This window comes from Rhamphochromis longiceps, linkage group LG9 (genome assembly GCF_057381845.1).
Source record: "Rhamphochromis longiceps isolate RC_006_pf linkage group LG9, R_longiceps_female_GT1.1, whole genome shotgun sequence".
Lineage (NCBI taxonomy): Eukaryota > Metazoa > Chordata > Actinopteri > Cichliformes > Cichlidae > Rhamphochromis > Rhamphochromis longiceps.
Window position 1 is genome coordinate 23,380,688 of NC_140565.1, and position 21,546 is coordinate 23,402,233.

The 21,546-nt window shown below is 39.5% G+C and overlaps 2 protein-coding genes across 2 annotated transcripts in view; one reads left to right on the top strand and one right to left on the bottom strand.

The window, feature by feature from the left end:
• The first annotated feature begins 1,696 nt into the window (after positions 1-1,696).
• On the top strand, positions 1,697-16,977 carry hacd1 (3-hydroxyacyl-CoA dehydratase 1). Its single transcript, XM_085418933.1, has 7 exons — positions 1,697-1,886; positions 6,324-6,441; positions 7,514-7,532; positions 7,648-7,736; positions 7,995-8,116; positions 12,880-13,058; positions 15,610-16,977. The coding sequence occupies exons 1-7, from the start codon at positions 1,768-1,770 to the stop codon at positions 15,690-15,692; spliced, it is 729 nt and encodes a 242-aa protein (XP_085275059.1). The 5' UTR covers positions 1,697-1,767; the 3' UTR covers positions 15,693-16,977.
• A 532-nt stretch (positions 16,978-17,509) lies between these two features.
• LOC146662350 (collectin-12-like) overlaps positions 17,510-21,546 on the bottom strand; it is a 46,309-nt gene continuing 42,272 nt past the window's right edge. The window contains exons 6-10 of the mRNA XM_085418924.1: positions 21,011-21,508; positions 20,153-20,289; positions 19,956-20,065; positions 17,984-18,129; positions 17,510-17,879 (exon numbers count right to left, since the gene is read on the bottom strand). Coding sequence (XP_085275050.1) covers positions 17,860-17,879; positions 17,984-18,129; positions 19,956-20,065; positions 20,153-20,289; positions 21,011-21,508 — 911 coding nt within the window. The 3' untranslated portion in view covers positions 17,510-17,859. The remainder of the gene's footprint in view (positions 17,880-17,983; positions 18,130-19,955; positions 20,066-20,152; positions 20,290-21,010; positions 21,509-21,546) is intronic.

Here is a 21,546-nt window from a genome sequence, read left to right on the forward strand (position 1 = left end):
TTCAACATGTTATTGTTCATCAAATTCAGGCGCTTGATTATGATTTGTTGCATCATAATAATAAGCGACATGAGACTTTTTCCCCCACCAAAGCCCAGCTAGAACTTTACCAGTCAAAAGCATTCATGAAGTAATTTTATCTGTCTTTGGTTCTAAAGCCATCAAGCCACAGTATCTGCTATGCCACAGACCAATATCGCTGCATAAAAGTGACGACGGAGTAAAAATGTTGCTGAATTGTTTAGACTTGTGTCTGCAAAACCCACACAGCTGGACATTGTGCCATTGCTGTCTTCAGACGTGTGAACACTTGATCAAGTAACTGGATCAGGATTAGATAATCTGGACTATATTCAGTGCTGTCTTCGGTTTGCACACATTTCTACGTGGTGTCATTAGAAGAGCTAATTTTAGATTCTGCATCGACGCGGTTTCTGAAGCAGTTCCTTCATGAGAGCACAACTCAGTCCAGTACAGGCTGATACCTGTATACTCCCAAGCAATTACAGTCCTGTGCAATACCAACGAAATTTGAAACGATTCAAAATGTTGTATCTTAATAATTTAAGTACTTCATCAAATTATTGATTATCAACAATAAATAAAGAAACTGTGAAAAGACTAGACTGAAAGTACAGACCCCAGAGCTCAAAGTCAGTAAAACTGTTTTTTATTTGCATTTGTATAGGATTTTCTTAAAATCCTGAAGATCAAGGCTCACATAGCAGATAGCAGATACAGTCGCTATCTAATCAGGGCTGGTTTTGGCAACTTGCCCCATTGGAGTATGTCAAAATGTGCTTGACATGTGGTGAAACTGTGGCCTGTCAGTCAAGGCCAAATGTATGATACTGCAAATTTTGGTATCCATACTTTGGTAATACCAAGTAAATACAAGGCCAGTGTTGCCGATACCAATAGTGTTACTGAGACTCATGTAGGGGTTATGTAGGGGTGAACAGTGTGTTATGATGACATGAATCATCATCAGTTTTTAACTTCTGATCACATTTTAATTACCACTAAATCACTTTGATTTATTACATCAATAATTAGTTAATAAAACTAATAAACTAATTTGAGGTATACTGAACACAATTCAATGGGATATATACGTAGAGCAAGGGGTGTGAAACATAAGGCCTGGGGGCCAGAATCAGCCAAGCAAGGCCTCCAATCCAGCCAATGGGAAGGCTTGGGGAAAAAGTAACCATCAGTTCATAAATTTCGGACTTATATTTTTCATAGGTTTTCCTATATTTTCACAGGTTTTACAGCTTTTTCTACTGATAAACACTTTGGCCATGGCCATTTACAACACATTTATAATTACATTATCTATGTCTGCAATTTTACACCTTTACTTCTTGCAGTTTAAGTCCAAACAATCATCCTGACAGGTCTTTGTCATTTGCTACAACATTTCTTCATCGTGTAGAAAAACTGCTCTTCTTTGTCTTATGTGATGTTATCTAATTTATAAAAGTTATACCTAAACTTGTTCACGCTGAGCTGAAGATTGGGGTGAAAATAAGCCTGAATTTCTATAGTTGCACCAACTGAGCCGTGACAAGCCGGCTTTATTTCACTAGTCTTTGCCTCACCGGCAGGCCACGCACTTGTTTCACTAGTCCCGCGAGAGGGGGATCCATGGGCGGATAGCTAGATAGACGGATGGATGGATGGATGGATAACCCCGCTGCTCCCCTCCCTACTAGCCCCAGCTGTCAGCTCCCTTCCTGACTTCCCCACCCTGCCCCCGGTACCATGGCGTCCAGCGAGGAGGACGGCACGGTTGAGGAGAAGGAAAACAACAACAAAAAGAGAACGAAAAGCACCCTCGCTACCGCATGGCTCACTTTCTACAACATCGCCATGACCGCCGGGTACGTGCGTTATTCCGCCCCTGTCGCCTATTAATAAGAAAGGCAGTGAAGTTATAGCCGCTCCCTAAAAAACCGTAAGCGTGTGTTGCTGTTTATAGGACTGCGTCTCCGCCGAAAGTGCCTGTTCAGCTCGCTTGGATTTAGCAGTTCGTCGTCGCAATTGAGTTTGAGCAAGCTTTAGCGGTCAGTTTGGTAGTTTCTACGAAGAAACGAGCGACCGTTATTTGTCTCGAGTGTTGGAAAATGAATGAATGGTGTTTGGTGAAAGTGGCAGGCTGGCGCAACAGCCGTGTCCAAATAGGGCTGGCTGCATGGTGTCAGCGTCAAGGCCCACAGTGCGTCCGACAGTTGCAGTGATAAGTATAGCCGGACCGCGCTGACACTGGAGCTCAGGTCTGGGACAGTGAAGTGCTCAATGGGCACATTTTTAATAACAACAACGTTTGTGTGAAGAGAGCTTCCTGTGTTGTGATAAAGGACAAACACATGAGAACTTGAGAATAGCGGAGGTGTTGGGGTCACTGGATCAGTGGTGACTAAGCGCTTCCAGTTTGGCGCATGGCTTCAGGTACTGATCACTTTAATAATAATAATAATAATTATAACACGAAATAAAACAAGAATATATTTGTGCACATCGTTGTGACTGTCCAACTTAGTAACTTGTTTTTCATGTGTTAGTCAAAGATAAGTAAAATTGCAGCTGTCCAAATCTACTTGGCCCTATGTGGAAAACATTATATACACCCCTCCTCCCTCTATTATCCTCTTGATACATTATGAATTAACTGTGAATAACCCCATTTAAAAAAGAAAATCTGAGTTCAGTTTCACTACCCAAACCCAGGCCTGATTACTGCTAGATGTGTTGGATCAAGAAATCACTTAACTATAAGCTGTCTGACAAAGGGAAATAGGCTAAAAGATCTCAGATAGCAACGAGTAAAGCCACAATCTACAGAAACGACTGACAAACAAAGTAATTGACATCCATCAGTCTGGGATACAAAGTAATTTCTAAGGCCTTCGGCGTGAGAGCCATTATACGCAAATGGAGAAAACTTGAAACAGTTGCAAACCTTCCCAGTAGAGGTCGGCCTACCAACATTACTCTAAGAGCGCACAAGTGACTCATCCATTAGGTCACAAAAGAACCCAGAACATCTACAGAACTGCAGGCCTCACTTCAGTTAGGGTCAGAGTTCACGACTGAACAATAACAAAGAGGCTGGTCAAAAATGGCATCCATGGGAGAGTTCAAGGAGAAAACCACTGACGACAAAGAAAGGCTCATCTTGCCTAAAGTAACAGTGCTTTGCATAAAAAGAACATCATAGCAACAGGTGGTGGTAGTGTGATGGTCTGGTGCTGCTCTGTTGTTTCAGCACCAGGACGACTTGGTGTAATTGATGCTTTCTATTAGAAAATCCAGAATGAGAATCTCCAACCATTAGTTCATGGCTGGAAGCTCAAGCTCCCTCGGGTTATACAGCAGAAAAATGATCCTGGTTTTGGTGTGGTCTAGTCAAAGCCTGAACTGAAATCAATTTGAGATAGTTTGGGATCATTATGATACACGGTTTAGGGTCCAGTTACTTTTTCACATAGGGCCGAGCAGATTTGGATAGCTTTCCCCCCTCGTAATAAATAAAATGTCATCATTTAAAAACTGTATTTTGCATCTTCTCTGTGTTTCCTTGTCTAATATTAAAATTTGTGACAAATATGCAAAAAATAGGAAATCGGGAAATGGGGTGAATTCTTTTTCACAGCACTGGTGTTGGTCTAGAACGTCACAGCTGGTGCGTCCTCAGTGAAAGGTGCATGACATCAGGGAAAGACGTGTACACACAAACATAGGTTTTCCTTATGAGGACATTTAGCGACAATATGCATTAAGAAAGCTTCACTTGCGCTCCGCTTATCAGTATGAGATCCTTTTTATAAATCAACTTAAATGGACTCACTGGTGGCTATAAACAGCTGAGTGAGGATGCTTCTTGGCTGCTCATCCTATCTACTGTGCAGGATTTTTTAAAGTTTTTTTATATAACATTGCAGCTGGATTTATTTTTTATAATATGTTGTTTTTTAACATGCACATGCAAGACTTGTGAGTTCTTAGAGGTTTTTTATTCATAACTATTATTAGAACATGTATTAATAGAGCTATTGTGTTCTACAGTTGTCTCATTCCTAAATTAACAAAAAACAAAGCTCATTAAAGTGTGTATCCTGTTTGTTTTTTGTTTTTGTTTTTTTAAATGCCCTAACCCTTGACTGAATTCAAAGATTTAATCCAATTTTTTTTTTTAGATGTTTTTCTTTATTTCAAATTTTATTTGTCAGGGAAAATATTCTACTCCCTCACATCAGAAAGGAGACAGTTGGGGTGGTTTGAGCATCTGGCTAGGATGCTTGCTGGTCCTGGTCGAGCTGTTGGGGTCTTGTCCAACTGGGAGGATGCCCTGGGGCAGACTCAGAACATGCAAGAAGGAGAGAAGGGATCAATCAAAAGGAAAATCCTGTTTTTCTGTGGTTTTACTTACACATAGAGTAAAGCTGGTGTGTTGCAGAGAGAGTTTGTAGCTGCTGCTATTCTTTAATATTTCACTGAAAGTGCCGTTACAATTGCCTGATGTAAAATGCTGCAGCTTTGGTTTGCTTTCTCAAGCTATTCCATTTTGCCCTCTTTATTATTTTGATTTTAGTTGCCAGTTTATTTATTCCAGTGCTCACTTTATGTATGGATAACTGTCTGATACATGTATACTTATAAATAGGGCTGCCACAAACGATTATTTTGATAGTCGACTAGTCACCGATTATTTTTGCGATTAGTCGACTAATCAGATCATCATCCATTGGACATACAGCTTATTGCACCAGCAGCATCTGCTCTTATATAACTATCATTAGCTTACAGCTTTAAGTGTTTAAGGTATGTGCTAACTAAAAATAAAGACAAGATGATAGTTTATTAAATTTTAATGAAATCTGCAGATTGTTGTGGTTTAATAAACTCCTTGCTATCTAAAATATAACAGGACACCGGAGTAAATTCTTGAGCATCTCACACTTCTGATAATCAGCTGTCTGCTTGAAGTTTATTCAGCTGTGTAAAAACTTTAATCTCAGCCAAACCGATTTACTCAGGAACAAATAAAATACTAAAAAAAAGCCAAACAATAACATTTTGAAGTTATCTAAGTGACTTATATATATATTTAACCTGAGTAGCGAAAGACGGCGGTGGGTTTGAAAACGATTTGCCGGGAGTCCGGTGTTCTCACGGCTCTAGTTAGCCTAGCCTAGCCTCCGGCTAGCTATCGAGCTAGTGGGTAACAGACGTCTCTGAAAACGTCGGAGCACTTTTGAAAATATGTGGTGTCTTGATAAACTGAGCAGATATTTGAGGTTTACACAGCTACATTCTCGCCTGAAAATATGTTAAACATTTATTTTGTGACCCAGAAAGAATAATAAGAGTAAAACCAACTAGCTGCCACCATTGTTGGAAACTGAGCTGGGCCGCGCTATGAATTCTGGGACACAGCTTCTTCTTCTTCGGGGTTTAACGGCAGTTGGCATCCTTGTACATGCAGTGCTGCCATCTTCTGTTTCAGTCTGTTATTACACTCTTAAATCCTGCTACTTATTCCTGCGTCTTTCAGGATCTTACAAAGCTTCAAATGACACGTCGACTATTAAATCAGTCGTCGACGATTTTGATAGTCGACGTAATCGTGACTAGTCGACTAATCGTGGCAGCCCTACTTATAAACATAATGTAAATTTGTCTACCATCAGAAATTGTGGCATAGCTGTTGAACCGTGGTTGTGGCCTAGTGAAAAACACAAACAGACCAGTTTTATGACAATGTTAGGTTTTTTGTATTTGTCTGGTGTCTCAGTGGAATAAACAGGTAACACCAGATAAATAGAGGCAGTAATGTCTGTCTGTTACAGAATACCTTTGAAGAAAAGTATTTATTTTACTTTATTACATGACATAGTGATTGATATAGTGAAAAGCAGCATTTAGTGAGAGAATTTTTATCAGCTTTGTAGCCCAGTATGTCAGCATGTACTGGGAATTCCTTGGTTTCAGTGACAAGGTTAGAAAATGTTAATAATTTTTTTTAGTTTCATTCAGTATTTATGTTGTTTAAATTCCCAAGTTTTTTCCCTTTAAATTTACATCTCAAATGTGTTATTATAAGTTTCCTGTTCTATTCATATTGTCATCCTCAGTTTGATGTTATTATGAGGTGACTAAATGACTTAAATTAGGTTTAAAAGATTATATTTCCAGTTGTGTCACAGTTATTTTTGTTTGTTTTTTCCATTGCAGAAAAATGTCTGTCCTTTACACTCATTTTCTCCTTTCACATTTCAGTTGCACTGAGCGGTTGTGTGATTTTTATTTGTCTGCAGGTGGCTGGTTTTGGCCATGGCAATGACACGCTTCTACATACAGAAAGGCACACACAAGGGTCTGTACAGAAGTATAGCAAGGACACTCAAGTTTTTCCAGACCTTTGCATTAGTTGAGGTAAGACTTTTAAGTCTTAGAGACTGTGTGGGAAAAAAAAGAAAGAATTTCGGCCTGAAAATTGAAGAAAATGCATAACTTTATAGTTAATGGCCAGCAGGGGGCAACAGGTGGTAAAAAGCTATCGGTCAGTATATAAGTCTATGAGAAAACAACCATACTACTCAATTTTTTTTAAAATGACCTACTTAAACATTTATATCTTGATTTTTATGGTTGTAATCATCAGTTTTAAGGCTTGTCAACAGGGATATTAAGACCGATGCTAGCTCTGATGTTAATATTTGGTTATTTTGATATTTCAATTGATATTTTATACATTAACGGATTACTCTAACAGTTGTTATATGCAGTTATTTATTTGTTCACACTTGTTGTTGCGTTTGTGGCGTTCAAAAAGGGAAGATGCCCCCTGGTGGACAAACTATGAAATGACAACATCCTTAAGATAATTGAAGGGTGTTTCTCACTATTTTCTTTGCTTTAAAATTTCTCTGTTAAAAATGCCAGTAAAGATAGATTAGTAAGTAGCTTATTTTGGCTGATAATATTATCCTGCCAATAAATCAGCTGAGCTATAATAAATAGACAATAGAGCAGGAGGGTGTAGCTTTATTGTCCCAATAGAGCAGGGTATGCTTGAGGGTGTAGCTTAATTGTCCTTGACAAATAGCTACCTAATAGGTGTGCAGTGTTCTTTTTTATATAATGGCAAGTGTATTTTGTCGTAAGCCTGTTTTTCGCTAGCCAAAACTATCATCCCAGTAGGATGAAAGTTAGTGAAGGATGCACTTTGCTAACAATGTTTTAGCTGGACAGTTTACCATTTTTTGTTCAAAGATGTTCTTGTCTGGTTTTAAATAGCCAAAATAGCAAATGGAAAGTTTCAGAATTAGTCCACAGACCATTGGGTGACACAATGGTGCCATGTCCATCTTTGATTTACAGTCTATAGCGTTTCCTGTCACAAGTGGGACTTTAGTGAATTAGTGAATTTAAAAAACAAATACTTTTTTCTTAGACTTTAACAAGGCAGTCATTTTTACTGCTGTTTGTGTTGCTTGTCTTACAGGTGGGACATTGTGCCATTGGTATGTGACAACTTACATGAAAATATTTGGCTAATTTGTACAGATTCAGATAAATTCCCTCATCTGGCCATGTATTTATTGGTGATTTTTGTTTCTTACTTTGGCTGTGTTGCAGGAATCGTGAGGACTTCTGTGATTGTAACTGGGGTTCAAGTGTGTTCGCGGATTTTTATGGTTTGGTTCATCACCAACAGCATCAGACAGGTGACTTTTATGATAAACCGCAACTCCGTGACTTTTTACAATTGATCAGTCTTTAGTTGACAGATTTCACCACAGTACTCTTAACCTCCACACACTGTATGTATTGTCACAACTATTCTGGAACACAGTCTGTCCAGTTGCTTTTTTTCCCCCACATAAAAATCGTACTTTTCTCATCTTTTTGCCTGTAAGAGCTGCACCTGTCAGGTTTGAAGCTTCTTTTAACTCTTTATTTTTTGCCATTTTCCTGACTTAAAGATCCAGAGTGAAGAAAGCGTAATCCTATTTCTGGTTGTGTGGACGATGACAGAGATTATCAGATATTCCTACTACACATTCAAACTGCTCAACCACCTGCCGTACTTCATCAAATGGGCCAGGTGGAGACACCGTTAGCTGGGGCTGGGATGAGTTTGAATTGTCTTTCCTGTTTCGGGACACTGTCTGAGCATGTCGGCCTAATCCGGTGAATTCACCTCTGGCATGCTTTCTTGGCCTTGTAGCGCCGCGCGTGTATTAAGTATCTGTCGTCTAATACAAAGAGGAGTCGCATGTGTGTGTTTATTGATTAGCACCTCATTAGCCATTCTGTTTGTGGTCAGTGATCTAACCACTAACACAGCACTCTGAGGAAACAGGAAAAGGTGAAATGCTTGTTTATCTTTTGGTTTTAACTTCTGCCTAAAACATAAAGAATTTCTGAATAAGTTTAGTTAGTTGCTGAAAGAGGCTGAAACCAGGCATTTTTTGTGAAAGAAATATTCTCAGCTGTAGTGAAATATAATACCTGTCTTGTGTTGAAGGCAGAGTACTTGTGATGTGTCGTTCTGGCCTCGAAGCAGCTCACCTGAAACTGGAGTCGTTAGTAGAAACGTGAGCCGTCCCCACTGAAGGCTGTCCAGCGCGCAGGCTCGGCATCTTAATTTTATTTATTCTTTCTGCTTCGCTGTGTCACGTGATTCTTCAGGCGGTCCATCTAATGCCAGCCACTCTTTTGTTTCTGCTCTGGATTCTTGTGCTCTTAAATGGCACCCTTCGCCTCCCCGCCCCCACCCTTCACGTCTTTCTTTAAGCACGGAGGAGACGACAGGCCCCTGGCAAGGGGCTCATGTTCAGCTGCTCCTGTTTTTAAGACCATCTGTTTTGGTCACGGAATGTTCACCCAACATTTCTCTCATCCGCTGAGACGCTCCCCCGAGCCTTTGCTGTGGTCCCCACTAAATACAGGAACTCTATAGTCCTGAGTCATGGCATATCATTTGGTCCTGGAGAGAGCTGCCATCATAGGAAGAGGCATGCTGTCTCACTGTTATTTGGGGCGGTGACGAGAAATTAAGTTGGTACTTTGTGATTAACTTAGTTGTGTGCAGGAGTTCTACCGTTGGTTTTTCAAGAACACAGTGTTTCCTTGCTGCTGGGTCTTCTTCCTCTTTTCTCCCATTATCCAAAGGAGTTCTGCAGGGCTCCACATTAGGTCCATTGCTCTTTTCTCGTTACATAAAGAACCTTTGTGATAATTTATCAAATGCTGCTTTCCATCTTTATGCAGATGATACAATTATCTGTTGTTCATCTCCTTCAGTAGCACAAACCCTATAATTCTGCAGTCTGCCTTTGATGTTGTTCAGTCCCATTTAACTCAACTTAAGTTGGTGTTAAATCCAGAGAAATCCAAGTTCATGTTATTCTCAAATGGCAAAGAGTTGTTAGCTACGTCTCCTAAGAGACATAGACTTTGTATATTCGCAGACTCTCCCATTAGCTGATCTTTATCTATAAATCTTTGCTTGGGCTAGTTCCCTCTTATTTATGTGTTTATATGTGTAAAAACCACAACCAGTGCAGCCTTCATTCTCACAATTTAATACAATTGATTGTCCCAAAAATCAGAACAGAATTGGGGAAAAAGGCTTTGAAATACGTTGCCCCTGCTTGCTGGAATAATCTGCAGAAGGAACTGAAATTATCGAGAGAATAACTCTTTTACTCGGTGTAATTGTTTTTAATGTCGCTCTTAATTTGATCTGTTTTTGTATATTTTTCACATGTTCGTATGGGATATTGTATTTTTTTATGTTATATACTTATATACATGTATTTTGACTTTTGTTGCCATGATGTCAGGTCTCTCTTGGAAATGAGATTTTTAATCTCATTGAGATTTTACCTGGATAAATAAAGGACTATTAAGTAATAAAATACAAACAGCCTCTTTCTTAGGCACTAATATCTTTTTTTTCTCAATTTCCAATATATTATGACCAATTTGTCACCACATATTGATGTGGTTACTATTTTTTTTTTCCTGTGCATAGATTTAATGTCAGTGTTGCTAAAAACATCCTCGCACTTTTTCAGTTCTTAGTTACTATATCATCACTACTGTAGCCTCTTCCTGATTGGCTGCTTTGCTTCATAAGGTCACAGTTCTGTATACGGTATGCAACTGAAGTTGTAATTGGACGGCATAGAATACATTTTTATTGCTATGAAGATGATACCCAGCTTTATTGATACATGAAGCCAGATGAAACACTCTGACTTAAACACATAAAGACTGATGACCTCTGATTTCCTGCTTCCAAATTCATAAAAACCTGAGGTTATTGTACTCTGTTCTAAAAATCTTAGAAATATCTTAGAAAAAAACAGATGTTTACTCTGGATGCTGTTAGCTTGACCTCTAATAACACTGTGAGGACTCTTGGAGTCGTTTTTGAACAGGATATGTCCTTCACTGAGCATATTAAAGAAATATGCAGGACTGCTTTGTGTCATCTGCACAACATCTCTAAAATTAGAAACGTCCCGTCTCAGAGTAGCGCTAAAAAGCTAGTTCATGCATTTATTACTTCTAGGCTGGACAATTGTAATTCGTTATTATCAGGCTTTCCGAAAAACTCCCTGATACAAAATCAGAATTGGACTACCTTATTAATTGCTTTGAATCTGAAATTTACATTTATTTCAGATAACCTGTTAACAGGCCCCAAAGATCAGTACATTACAGAGATTGATTCATTATTTAATTAATGTATTTTTGTGTTGTGTATCCATGTACATTTTCTGGTGATAGATTCAGTCCTACTGAGCGTGGACAGTGTCGGCATTGAACAGATTTCTTGGGCTATTCCTTTCTCTTTAATATACCCCCAAAGTATTGCATGTTATTTAAGTCTGATGATATCCTTCTCCACTTTAAAGTTTTCCTTTTTCACCTCCTGTAGAGAAAACAGACATTTGTGTGATTTGAGGCGTGAGCGTTGTTTGTATCGTTTCCATATTTCTCTTCTGCCAAGCTTCATCTTGTCTGCCAGTGTTTGCACCATATGTTCCTGTGGATATACCGAATCTATACATCTGTTCATTCCAGCAACTTTTTATTTCAGGACTACTTTCTGGGTGCAGTTCAGTCCATATATGCTGGACCATATTGGAGCCCAACAAATTTGTCTTGGCCTTGTTTGACCATAGAACATGCTCCCAGTAATCGTCAGACTTTGATGATGTTTAACGTTGTTTAAAGTTGACCTGTTACCCTTTCCTTATTTTCTGCCAGATACATGTTTCAAACTGTTTCAAACAAGCAATTTAGGAAGCTTTTCTCTTCTTGCTTCTTTATGAGAGGGGATATCCCTGATTTGCCTCTGACTGTGAGTGCAGCAGCCCCACCCTCATGCTGCTTAAACTGCTGTTTGTGAGGGGAACCCAATCAGAAGAAAGTTGGTTAAAAGAGTTGCTTAAGAGGTAAAATGACTTATTTGCTATTTTGGTGGATAAACTGGAAGTCCTACTATAAGATAAACAACAACTGTGAGCCATGCAAAGCTAGAAACAAAAATGTGGAGCATAAGAGGTCTTTAATCGTTAATCTTGCAATTTCGAGTTGATTTTAGTTGATTAGTCATCTTGCATCATTTTCCATCTTTGTGAAATCTCATATGTTTCTTGCACAATTTTTTTGACAATTCCCTCATGTAATTCTAGGATGTAGATAGACACAGCCCATCCAACAAAGAGAACGTTCTGGTGCTTAGATTGTCAAACATCAGATTTAATCAGGACTGTTTTAGTAATAAGTAGTTTTAAGCGTTTAGCAGTGATTGCAGGTATATTCAGGTATATTGACAGTGAGCTTGAAACAATGCAGTTTTTGACATTTTATTTAAGATTATTTATTGGAGAGGTTTAAGTGACTTCTTTTGTATACCCTCTGTTCTTTGATGACCAGTCTAACCACTAAAATTGAACCTAGTATTTCTTATTCTTGTCTTTTGAGTTGCTTTAAAGAACTTCAATTGGTTTCTTTTATTTACTATAAATCAGATCTGTGGGAATTCATGCAGTGTATTCCCACATATTTGTGTGGGCTTTCTAATCTTAGAAAATTGGATTCAGTTCAATATTTTGGTCATTTTTGTTTGGTAATGTGCCCACTGCAAACAAACAGTGAGGCAAAAGATGCTGTGTTCCTGGTTGTTCTTAACATACCAGTTCACAAATTATAGTTTGGGAACATTAAAGTCTCAGATGTCAGAAGGTTTTTGCACACATGCCAGTTCAGTGGACCAATGTAGTTATGCCTTCAGTTGCAAAACTGTGCACTGGCATGAAATAAGGTGAGGAGCTGCTGGAAAGTAATAATGCATATTTTATATCCAGCAGGCAATGAAACATTATTGTAACAACAAATCAGCTTATTACTTAATGCTGGAATATGATCTTATTCTTGACTTTCTCTCAATTAAAATGAACTGCATGAACAAAAAGGTTGAATTTTTTTTTAAACTTTTGCATGTGAACAGCATGAAAGTGTAAAAAGAAAATGATACCTTGGAGTTATCCAGAGCCAAAATCACTCAGAGTTCCTGAAGATGGAAAAAATGTGAAAATATTACTTTTTTACAATGTGCTGCTTGACCACCATATCTCTGGAATACCTCGAGGGAAGTTTTATGTCCACAACTCAAGGCAGCTTTTGTTACAGTGTCTGGCCCCTGTGTCAGTCATCTTCCTGTGTTTTCAATATGCATGTGAGTGTATTAACATCCTCTGACTGTCAACTGTCCTAACTGTGTGAGTGCTAAAGTGATCACGCTGCTGGATTTGAAGACATCCATCCTGCTCTTTCTTCTTCCCCCAGATACAACCTCTTCATTGTCTTGTACCCGGTGGGAGTCGTTGGTGAGCTGCTCACCATTTATGCTGCGCTGCCGTTCGTACGCAGGTCTGGAATGTACTCCATGAGGCTCCCAAACAAGTATAACGTGTCGTTTGACTACTACTACTGCCTCATCATCGTCATGCTGTCCTACATCCCATGTAAGAAGCAAATTTCATGCCTACATTGTGCACTTTCAGTTTTGGCATGTAGGTCAAAATCCTGCATGATTTTTAAACTGTATTTTCTCCTGTTGTGGTACAAATAATTCTGCCTGTTCTGCTCAAAAGCAGCTTTTCTGTCCTGTGGTGCAATGTTTGGTGGCATTTTATAATTTGAATAGAATCATCTGTTGTGGTATATCCAATTTTATTTGGAATATACTGTGTGTTCACATGTCGTACATAATTTTGAATATAAAGATCGTTTTTCATAACACAGTTGTCAATGACTCCTTGAAGTCTAGAATCCATAGACTTCACCAGATGTTGTTTTCTCTCATTGATTTGTGATGCTACCTTCAGTTGCTGGTTTTTGTCTTTCTGCATTCATTTAATAACTATTGATCTGAGATTGGGTGACTGACTTGGCCACTGAAGAATATCCCTTTTCTTGGGCTTGAGAAACTCTTGGCTTGCTTTTGCAGTTTGCTTTGGCTTGTTCTCAATTTGCACAGTGAAGCTCTGTCTGATCGGTTTTGCAGTATTTGGCTGAATCTGAGCAGAGAGTGTAGTCCTGTACACTTATTATTCATAGCACTGTCACAAGTCACAGATTAGATTTAAATTTTAATCTAGTCCAATCTGGTCTTCTCATTCATGATTATAACAAGTGGGTTGCAACTTGTTGTAAACTCTGTGTTTCCATCCATGAAGCCATCTCTTGTTCATCGACTTTGATAGTACTCCTACTTTCTCCACACTCTTGACTGAGCTCAGTGTTGTAAAGGGTTTTTCTTAACCATGGAAATAATTCTGCGATCATCCCGTGTAGTTGTTTCTTGTGGTCTTCTGGACCTTTTGATGTTAATGAGCTAACCAATTCATTTATTCTTTTTAAGAATTAACCACATTCTTGATTCGGCCACAAGTTTTTGCTGTCTCACTAATGATGGCCTACTTCACTCTAGGGCTGCCACAAACGATTATTTTGATAGTCGACTAGTCACCGATTATTTTTGCGATTAGTCGACTAATCAGATCATCATCCATTAGACGTAAAACTACAGCTTATTGCACCAGCAGCATCTGGTCTTATATAACTATCATTAGCTTACAGCTTTAAGTGTTTAAGGTCTGTGCTAACTAAAAATAAAGACAAGATGATAGTTTATTAAATTTTAATGAAATTTGCAGATTGTTTCGGTGAAGTTTAATAAACTCCTTGCTATCTAAAATATAACAGGACACTGGAGTATATTCTGGAGCATCTCACACTTCTGATAATCAGCTGTCTGCTTGACGTTTATTCATCTGTGTAAAAACTATAACTTTAATCTCAGACAAACTGATTTACTCAGGAACAAATAAAATACTAAAAAAAAAAAGCCAAACAATAACATTTAAGTTATCTAAGTGACTCATATATATTTAACCTGAGTAGCGAAAGACGGCGGTGGGTTTGAAAACGATTTGCGGGGAGTCCGGTGTTCTCACGGCGCTAGTGAGCCTAGCCCCCGGCTCGCTAACGAGCTAGTGGGTAACAGACGTCTCCGAAAACGTCGGAGCGCTTTTGAAAATATGTGGTGTCTTGATAAACTGAGCAGATATTTGAGGTTTACACAGCTACATTCTCGCCTGAAAATATGTTAAACGTTTATTTTGTGACCCAGAAAGAATAATAAGAGTAACATTAAAACTAACTAGCTACCGCCATTGTTGGAAACTGCGCTGGGCCGCGCTATGAATTCTGGGACACAGCTGCTTCTTCTTCTTCTTCTTCTTCTTCGGGGTTTAACGGTAGCTGACATCCTTGTACATGCAATGCTGCCATCTTCTGTTTCAGTCCGTTATTACACTCTTAAATCCTGCCACTTATTCCTGCGTCTTTTGTGATCGTACAAAGTTTCAAACGACGCGTCGACTATTAAATCAGTCGTCGACGATTTTGATAGTCGACGTAATCGTGACTAGTCGACAAATCGTGGCAGCCCTACTTCACTCCCACTGACATGTCTTTGGTCCTCAGGTTGAGAGTTCCAGTGAAAAGATACCGAATGCAAGTTCAACACCTGGAAGCAACTCCAGGTCTCTTGCCTGCATAATTTGTCATGAAATGATGGGAGGGAGTAAGACTCACTTGTTCATGTACTTTTGAGCCCCTGAAAACATACTGCACTGTATGAAAATGGCTGTAACTGCTCAACAGTTCATGCAAAATGCGTGTCAAATCCTTTGAATTAAAGCTGAAAGTTTTTACTTAAATCCGATGTTGATTATTTGATACAAAACGACAAAAATAGCCTTTGTTCAAAAAAATACGGACCAAATGTCATGGAATATATGGAAAAGTTGTCAGCTGTAATAGGCTCCAGGCTTTGCCAGACCACCCCAGTGGCTTATGTCTGTGAATGCATGTCTTCCCACTGTGCTGCTTCTTATTCAGAATTGAGACCAAGTTGAGAGTTGTGAATTTGTATTTCACTCTAACTTGCTTTCGTTTGTGTTCATCATAGTCACAGTCACCCTGAACACGCTCTCGTCTTTCTCGCAGTGTTTCCTCAGCTCTACTTCCACATGCTGCGGCAGAGAAGAAGGATGCTTCACGGGGAGGTCATAGTGGAGAAGGACGACTAGACGAGCACCACCTCCCACCTTCATTTGAGCCAGCCTGCCCTCCACTTCACCCTCACCTCCACCACCGCTTCATCTTCATCTCTGTCTCACCTTTTAGCACCATCAGCCATTACATTCTTCATTGCACGGGACCTAAAGAACCACACAGCTGACGATGGTTACCACCCAGTGACAATCAGTAATAACGACAAAGCCACGGAGTAAAACCACAGTAGTAATACCACATCTGGAGTGTTTCTTTGCAGGATTCATTCCTATCTGAATGGTAATATTGGAAACATGTTTACAGTCCCAGTGTTGCTGGAGCTAGAGACAGAAGCCTGTGGCGTCACATCTCAGCACTCAGAGATCACGAGTCCTTTATTCACCCACCAGCCTTACTGCATCTTGTTGCACTGAAGCATCGCAGCCTGAGAGAAATGAGCACTGAGCCACAACACTGCACCCCGAAGAAGGAAGAGCCAAATGAGGGGGAGGGGGGTGTTAAATTAGTCGCCTCAATTAAATTCATCATTCAGCCCATGCAATTGGCAGATTAAGTGTATATTAAGTATTTCATATATAAAATAAGCTTTCAAAGCGAGATTATTCATACCTCAACAATAAATCTACATTTGGACAATATGCTGCTTCTTGTGTGTATGTGTGTAACCCTATGTGTAAACGATGCAATGTGAAATGAGCAGTTAATCATATTTCTTAACAGTAATTTATTCGCATACTGTGAGCAAGCACAGCTCCGACTTAACATTGTGTCCGCTTGGCTCAGCTCGTGCTTTCTTTTATGTTGTTCTGATGTTTACTATGTCAAATTAATTTACAAGAGTGCATCTTAAACCAAATTCGAGTCTTCACAAAAGTAGTAACTTCTTTTTTTCTCTATAGGCCGCTGTAGGTATGAGACTACGATTCAAATTTATGTGAGCACTTCAGTCTTCAGTCTCTGTCTTGTTTGTTTTTGAAAATATCCGGTGTCTACATCGATTGGACAGTAGTTAGACTCCCTCCTACCAAAGGTGCTATTGTGAGATCATTTTAGTCTTCTGTGCAGCTGAAGGAGTGACTGTGATTGGAGATGACCTAAAGCAGGAAATCAGGATGTGAAATGACTGAGAGGAAATGTTAGCGAAGAACTGCATAGCCCATGGTTATCAAAGAAAAAAACCTTTTTGCTTGTAATCTGGGTTAGTGGGAAAACAATAAAAGAAAGTTATTTAAGGGGAAAAAACTATAAAAATGTGAAAATACCTTTATGTGCAAATTCAATAAACTAAATTCTACAGTACTGAAGAGTTTTGTGATGAACTTCACTCTGGATCTAGAACTCAGCCACTGAGTACAACCACCCTGTGGATTTTATCTGTTTATTTGTGAGTTATTCCGTCATTTCTTTCATAGTTCTTTGTTTTGCAGGAAAATATCCAAGTGCAGAAAATGCATGAAGGATCCACAGTTTTATTCATGAACATATTTATGTATGTAATAGCAGAAAGTAAATCATACATAAAGTCTTACTCTGTAAATTCGTTTACTAAAACTCAAGCTGATTGTGGCATTTTTCTAAGTTTATACGTGAGTACTATATTTTTTATTTCCTACTCGTGTTATATAGATGGTCATGAGGTTAGATAACAGTTTCAAGATAGCATATCAGCGACATTATGTTTTTTGCGCATCATTTTGCACACCTTATTCCTTTTTTTTCTTTTTTCTTTTGGAATTATATAAAGAGAAGCATTACCAAAGTCCCTTTGGCTTCATAGATTTCATATTTTCCTACAAAAATTGCATAATGAAATATACATTCAGATATTCGGTTGTACATTGAGTACTGTTCTATAAAATGTATTCCAAAAAAATATAAAAATATTTATATATATATATATATATATATAAATCAGTTGATTTGGTTATTAAAAAAAAGATTCTCTTCCTATCTTGGTCACCCTGCTGTATTGCACTCCTGGTAATGTTGGACTGGCTTTACTTTGGAGGAGAAAGGCATCTCATCAGCACTGGAGAGATGTTTACTGTTGCAGCCGTGGGCTCATTTCAAAATTGTCCCTTTGCTCTCTCCATACGGACTGTCCCATGTGCTGCGTCAGTTGGACCAGTGCCACACGGGTGTAGTCTAGCTGCTCACTGTGCACTCAGACTGAACACGTCACTATGATCCAGGTGATCTTGCTGAGGGAAAGAAAGAAAAGAAAAGGGATCAGCATTAAGGTAGTGAGCAAAATATGATTACAATTACTGTGGAGCGAAAACGGGCAAGACAGATGATGACGCACAGGTCTCCATTTCCTTCTCGCAGATGTAGCTTATGAGATCTTCACAGGAGAAATCGTTCCATAGCGCCTCGTGGGTGAGACCCGCGCAGTCTTCTCCTTCTTCATGGCCGTGGCCCCAGTTGTCGGGCTGACCTGGCTTCCATTTCCTGCAGGCGAACAACAGAGGGCGATCACATGTTAGATTTACTGTGTTTGATCTAAGAGCCTAGGAGAAAAGCAAATAAAATAAATCGCATCCAACAATTTTCCATTGAATATGCCTTTATTTTCGGTGGTTAGATCTGAAGGCAGATCCCTGTGGTTTAGTGATGGGATTTCCGGCTCTTTTTAGAGATCCGGCTCTTTCGGTTCGGCTCACTAAAAAGAGCCGGCTCTTTCGGCTCCGAACCGGCTCTTGAGGTTGTTTTGTTGCTTTAATTAATTTATTATTAACAATAATATAAAATTATGCACAAAAGGAATTACTAACATAAAAACAAGTGGTTTTATTTATATATGTTTATATATAAATATATGCGGTGGCCCCTAGAGACAAAACACGTACAAACTCCAAAACACATTTCTAGCATGAACTGAACTTCCAAAGCAGAGCTACTAGATCACTTAAATTACACAATTGAAAGCATGTGTGTATTGTTTGTGTATTTATACACAGGCACTCATATATATATTCAAATAATTTTAAAAAAAAGTTCATTTACCTGTTACTACGACACACCAAATCCGGTCGTTGGTACTTGCTGGCTTGTGTAGCCACAAGATAACAAAGGCTCAACACTGCGCCCAGCATCCTGGAGCACTTCTGTTGTCTTTTGTACGTGTTTTGAGTTTTTATGTGCTTCTGAGTTTTTATATGCTTCTGAGTTTTTACGTGCTTCGGAGTTTGTACGTGTTTTTACGTGTTTTGGAGTTTGTACGTGTTTTTACATGTTTTGGAGTTTGTACATGCTTCAGAGTTCGTACGTGATTTGAAGTTTGTATGTGCTTTGTCTCTAGGGGCCACCGTAAATATACTTTTATTTATTCACTCCACATAAAATGTAATAAATAAATCATATAATATAAAAATCAACTATTCACATTTCAAGTTTTAACTATTTAAATTTTCAGCTTTTTCCTTTCACAAATTTAAAGTGAAAAGAACACAAAACACTGCAAACCACAACACAATTAAATATAAATTATAATATGAAAACTAAAAGAAGATGCACATTCTCTGTCATATGGACCTGCATGAATAAACTTTCTCAATCCTTTATCATCTGCAACCGAAAATAGTTGTGGATGATTACTATACCTTTCTAATGTTGTTGTCCCTGCCTCTCTTTCTCTCTCTCTGGCTCTGTTCCTGTGCTACTGAGTGTAACTACCGCCCCTCCCCCCTCTGCCCAGCGTAAAGCACAAGGCTCGCGTGCAGAGTGAAGCGGAAAAAAAGTGCGAGAGAGAGGCTGAGAGAAAAAAAAAAAAAAACAACCACGTGACGGCTCGCGATAAGGAGCCGGCTCGCGTCGTTCACGTCAAAGAGCCGGCTCTAAGAGCCATTTCGTTCGCGAACGACCCATCACTACTGTGGTTAACTTTTCTCAGTAATGCTGCATTAAACTTTTTCACTGTTCGTCTCATTGTTCTGTTTGCAGTTTTGTACACTTTAGTGTTTATCTCACTGTTCCCGAAAAGCAGTGAAATGCTCTCACTGGACGTGCCTCTATAAACAATGTTAGAATGAATTTGAATGTGTTTCTTTTGTTTAAATAGGCAGCAACGAGACTTGAGCACTGGAGGTCTACATTCAACTCTGTGCAATCACAAACTTTTCATAAGATTTTCACAGGGTTTTCAAAGTTTATTTTGTAATGTTTCATGTAACTGAAAACCTACAGTTGTTATTATTGTTGGCATTTTTATTGGAAAGAAGTTCTTCTCTGAAACAAATATCCCTCCTGAGCATTTCCTAATTTACTGTAATACTGACGTAAAAGTAGGTTCAGTCCCATCCAGCCAGCGCCACGTGCGCTCCTTTTCCCTGTCGGTCAGACCCATCCAGAAGTAACCTTTGCCAAAGATCTGCCTCTTCAGCCATTTCTGAGGTCACATGAGGACAGAAAGAAAACTCAGTCAAAACTCACAAATACTAGAGAGCAATGTCAGATTACAAGATGTGCGACTCACCTGTTCCTCCATGTCGTTGATGATTAATAATGAACCAGACATTGATTCACAGGTTGTCTTTGCATGATCAAAGCTCTGCAGGTCTTTGGAGAAAAAATAGCACTTGTCTTTGTAGTTTAGCCATTCCGCAGGGCATCCTGCAAGATATTGAAAAAGCATTGTACAATTTGTTTTTTTCTAAAGTGATGTGAGATGAAGAAAAAAAAAAAGCTCAGTTTAGCAGAAAGTACCACAAACCTGGCTCTGCCTAGCATTCCTGTAAAACATGTAGTTTTAACCACATAGTTATATATCTATATCTATCAAGAAAAAGTATGAAGAGACAGCAAACTAGACCACTCTAGTTGAGTCCCAGAATAAAAATACAGAGCTGTAAAGGAATCTAACAGGTCTCCTGTGACTAAATTGGCTAGTACGCAAATGGCTAGTTGGTGCTTTTTTAGCCTTTAGACCACAGGTGTCGGAATCCAGGCCCGAGGGCCGGTGTCCTGCAGGTTTTAGATGTGTCCTTGATCCAACACAGCTGATTTAAATGGCTAAATTACCAACATGTCTTCAAGTTCTCCAGAAGTCTGGTAATGAACTAATCATTTGATTCAGGTGTGTTGAAACAGGGTTATATCTAAAACCTGCAGGACACCTGCCCTCGAGGCCTGGAGTTTGACACCCCTTGCAGACCCTAGTTAGCTACACTAACCAGCTGCTAGCAGTTGCTTTATATTTTGCATGGAGGCATGAAAATTGGTAACAAGCTAAACATGATACTAATATGGTGATATTCTAGTTACCAACCAAAGTAAATATATGCTATCTGACTAAGTCAAAATAATCATTCTGAAACTGATTATGAAGTCATACCTGGAGCCCATATGGTAGGACCCACTGCCTCATCCTGCAGAGACACAGGTCCAAAAGGAACTGCAGGGACCCGGATTGGTAGTCCTGGTTGTCCGGGTGGTCCTACTGGCCCTGAGGGCCCTACTGGTCCTGGCAGTCCCCTTGGTCCTTGCTCCCCAGGTGGTCCAATTGGGCCACGGATACCTGGTGGGCCCTGTACACCCTGAGGACCAGGTTGTCCATCTCTTCCAGGCAAACCAGCACTACCTGGTTCTCCTTTAGTACCAGGTGGTCCAGCTCTGCCTCCTGACCCTCTAGGGCCCTTTGACCCGGGGCTGCCAGGTATGCCTGGGAGACCCTTTAACCCTGGAAGGCCCGGTGGTCCTGGACTACCCTGCTCTCCTCTAGGTCCTCGGATCCCAGGAGCTCCCTTGTCTCCTTTCTCTCCCTTCTGGCCTGACTGACCAGGTAGTCCCTGAGGTCCTTTGTCCCCTCTTGGCCCTCTGGGACCAGGGGGACCTGAAACAAAAGAACATTCTCTAACTTTCTCAATTTAA

Bases quoted from the DNA above. Each gene is read 5' to 3' on its own strand.
- hacd1 (XM_085418933.1), top strand. From the start codon at position 1,768: ATGGCGTCCAGCGAGGAGGACGGCACGGTTGAGGAGAAGGAAAACAAC. The intron at 8,117-12,879 runs GTGGAGACACCG...TTCTTCCCCCAG, and splicing joins TACTTCATCAAATGGGCCAG to ATACAACCTCTTCATTGTCT. The intron at 13,059-15,609 runs GTAAGAAGCAAA...TCTTTCTCGCAG, and splicing joins CATGCTGTCCTACATCCCAT to TGTTTCCTCAGCTCTACTTC.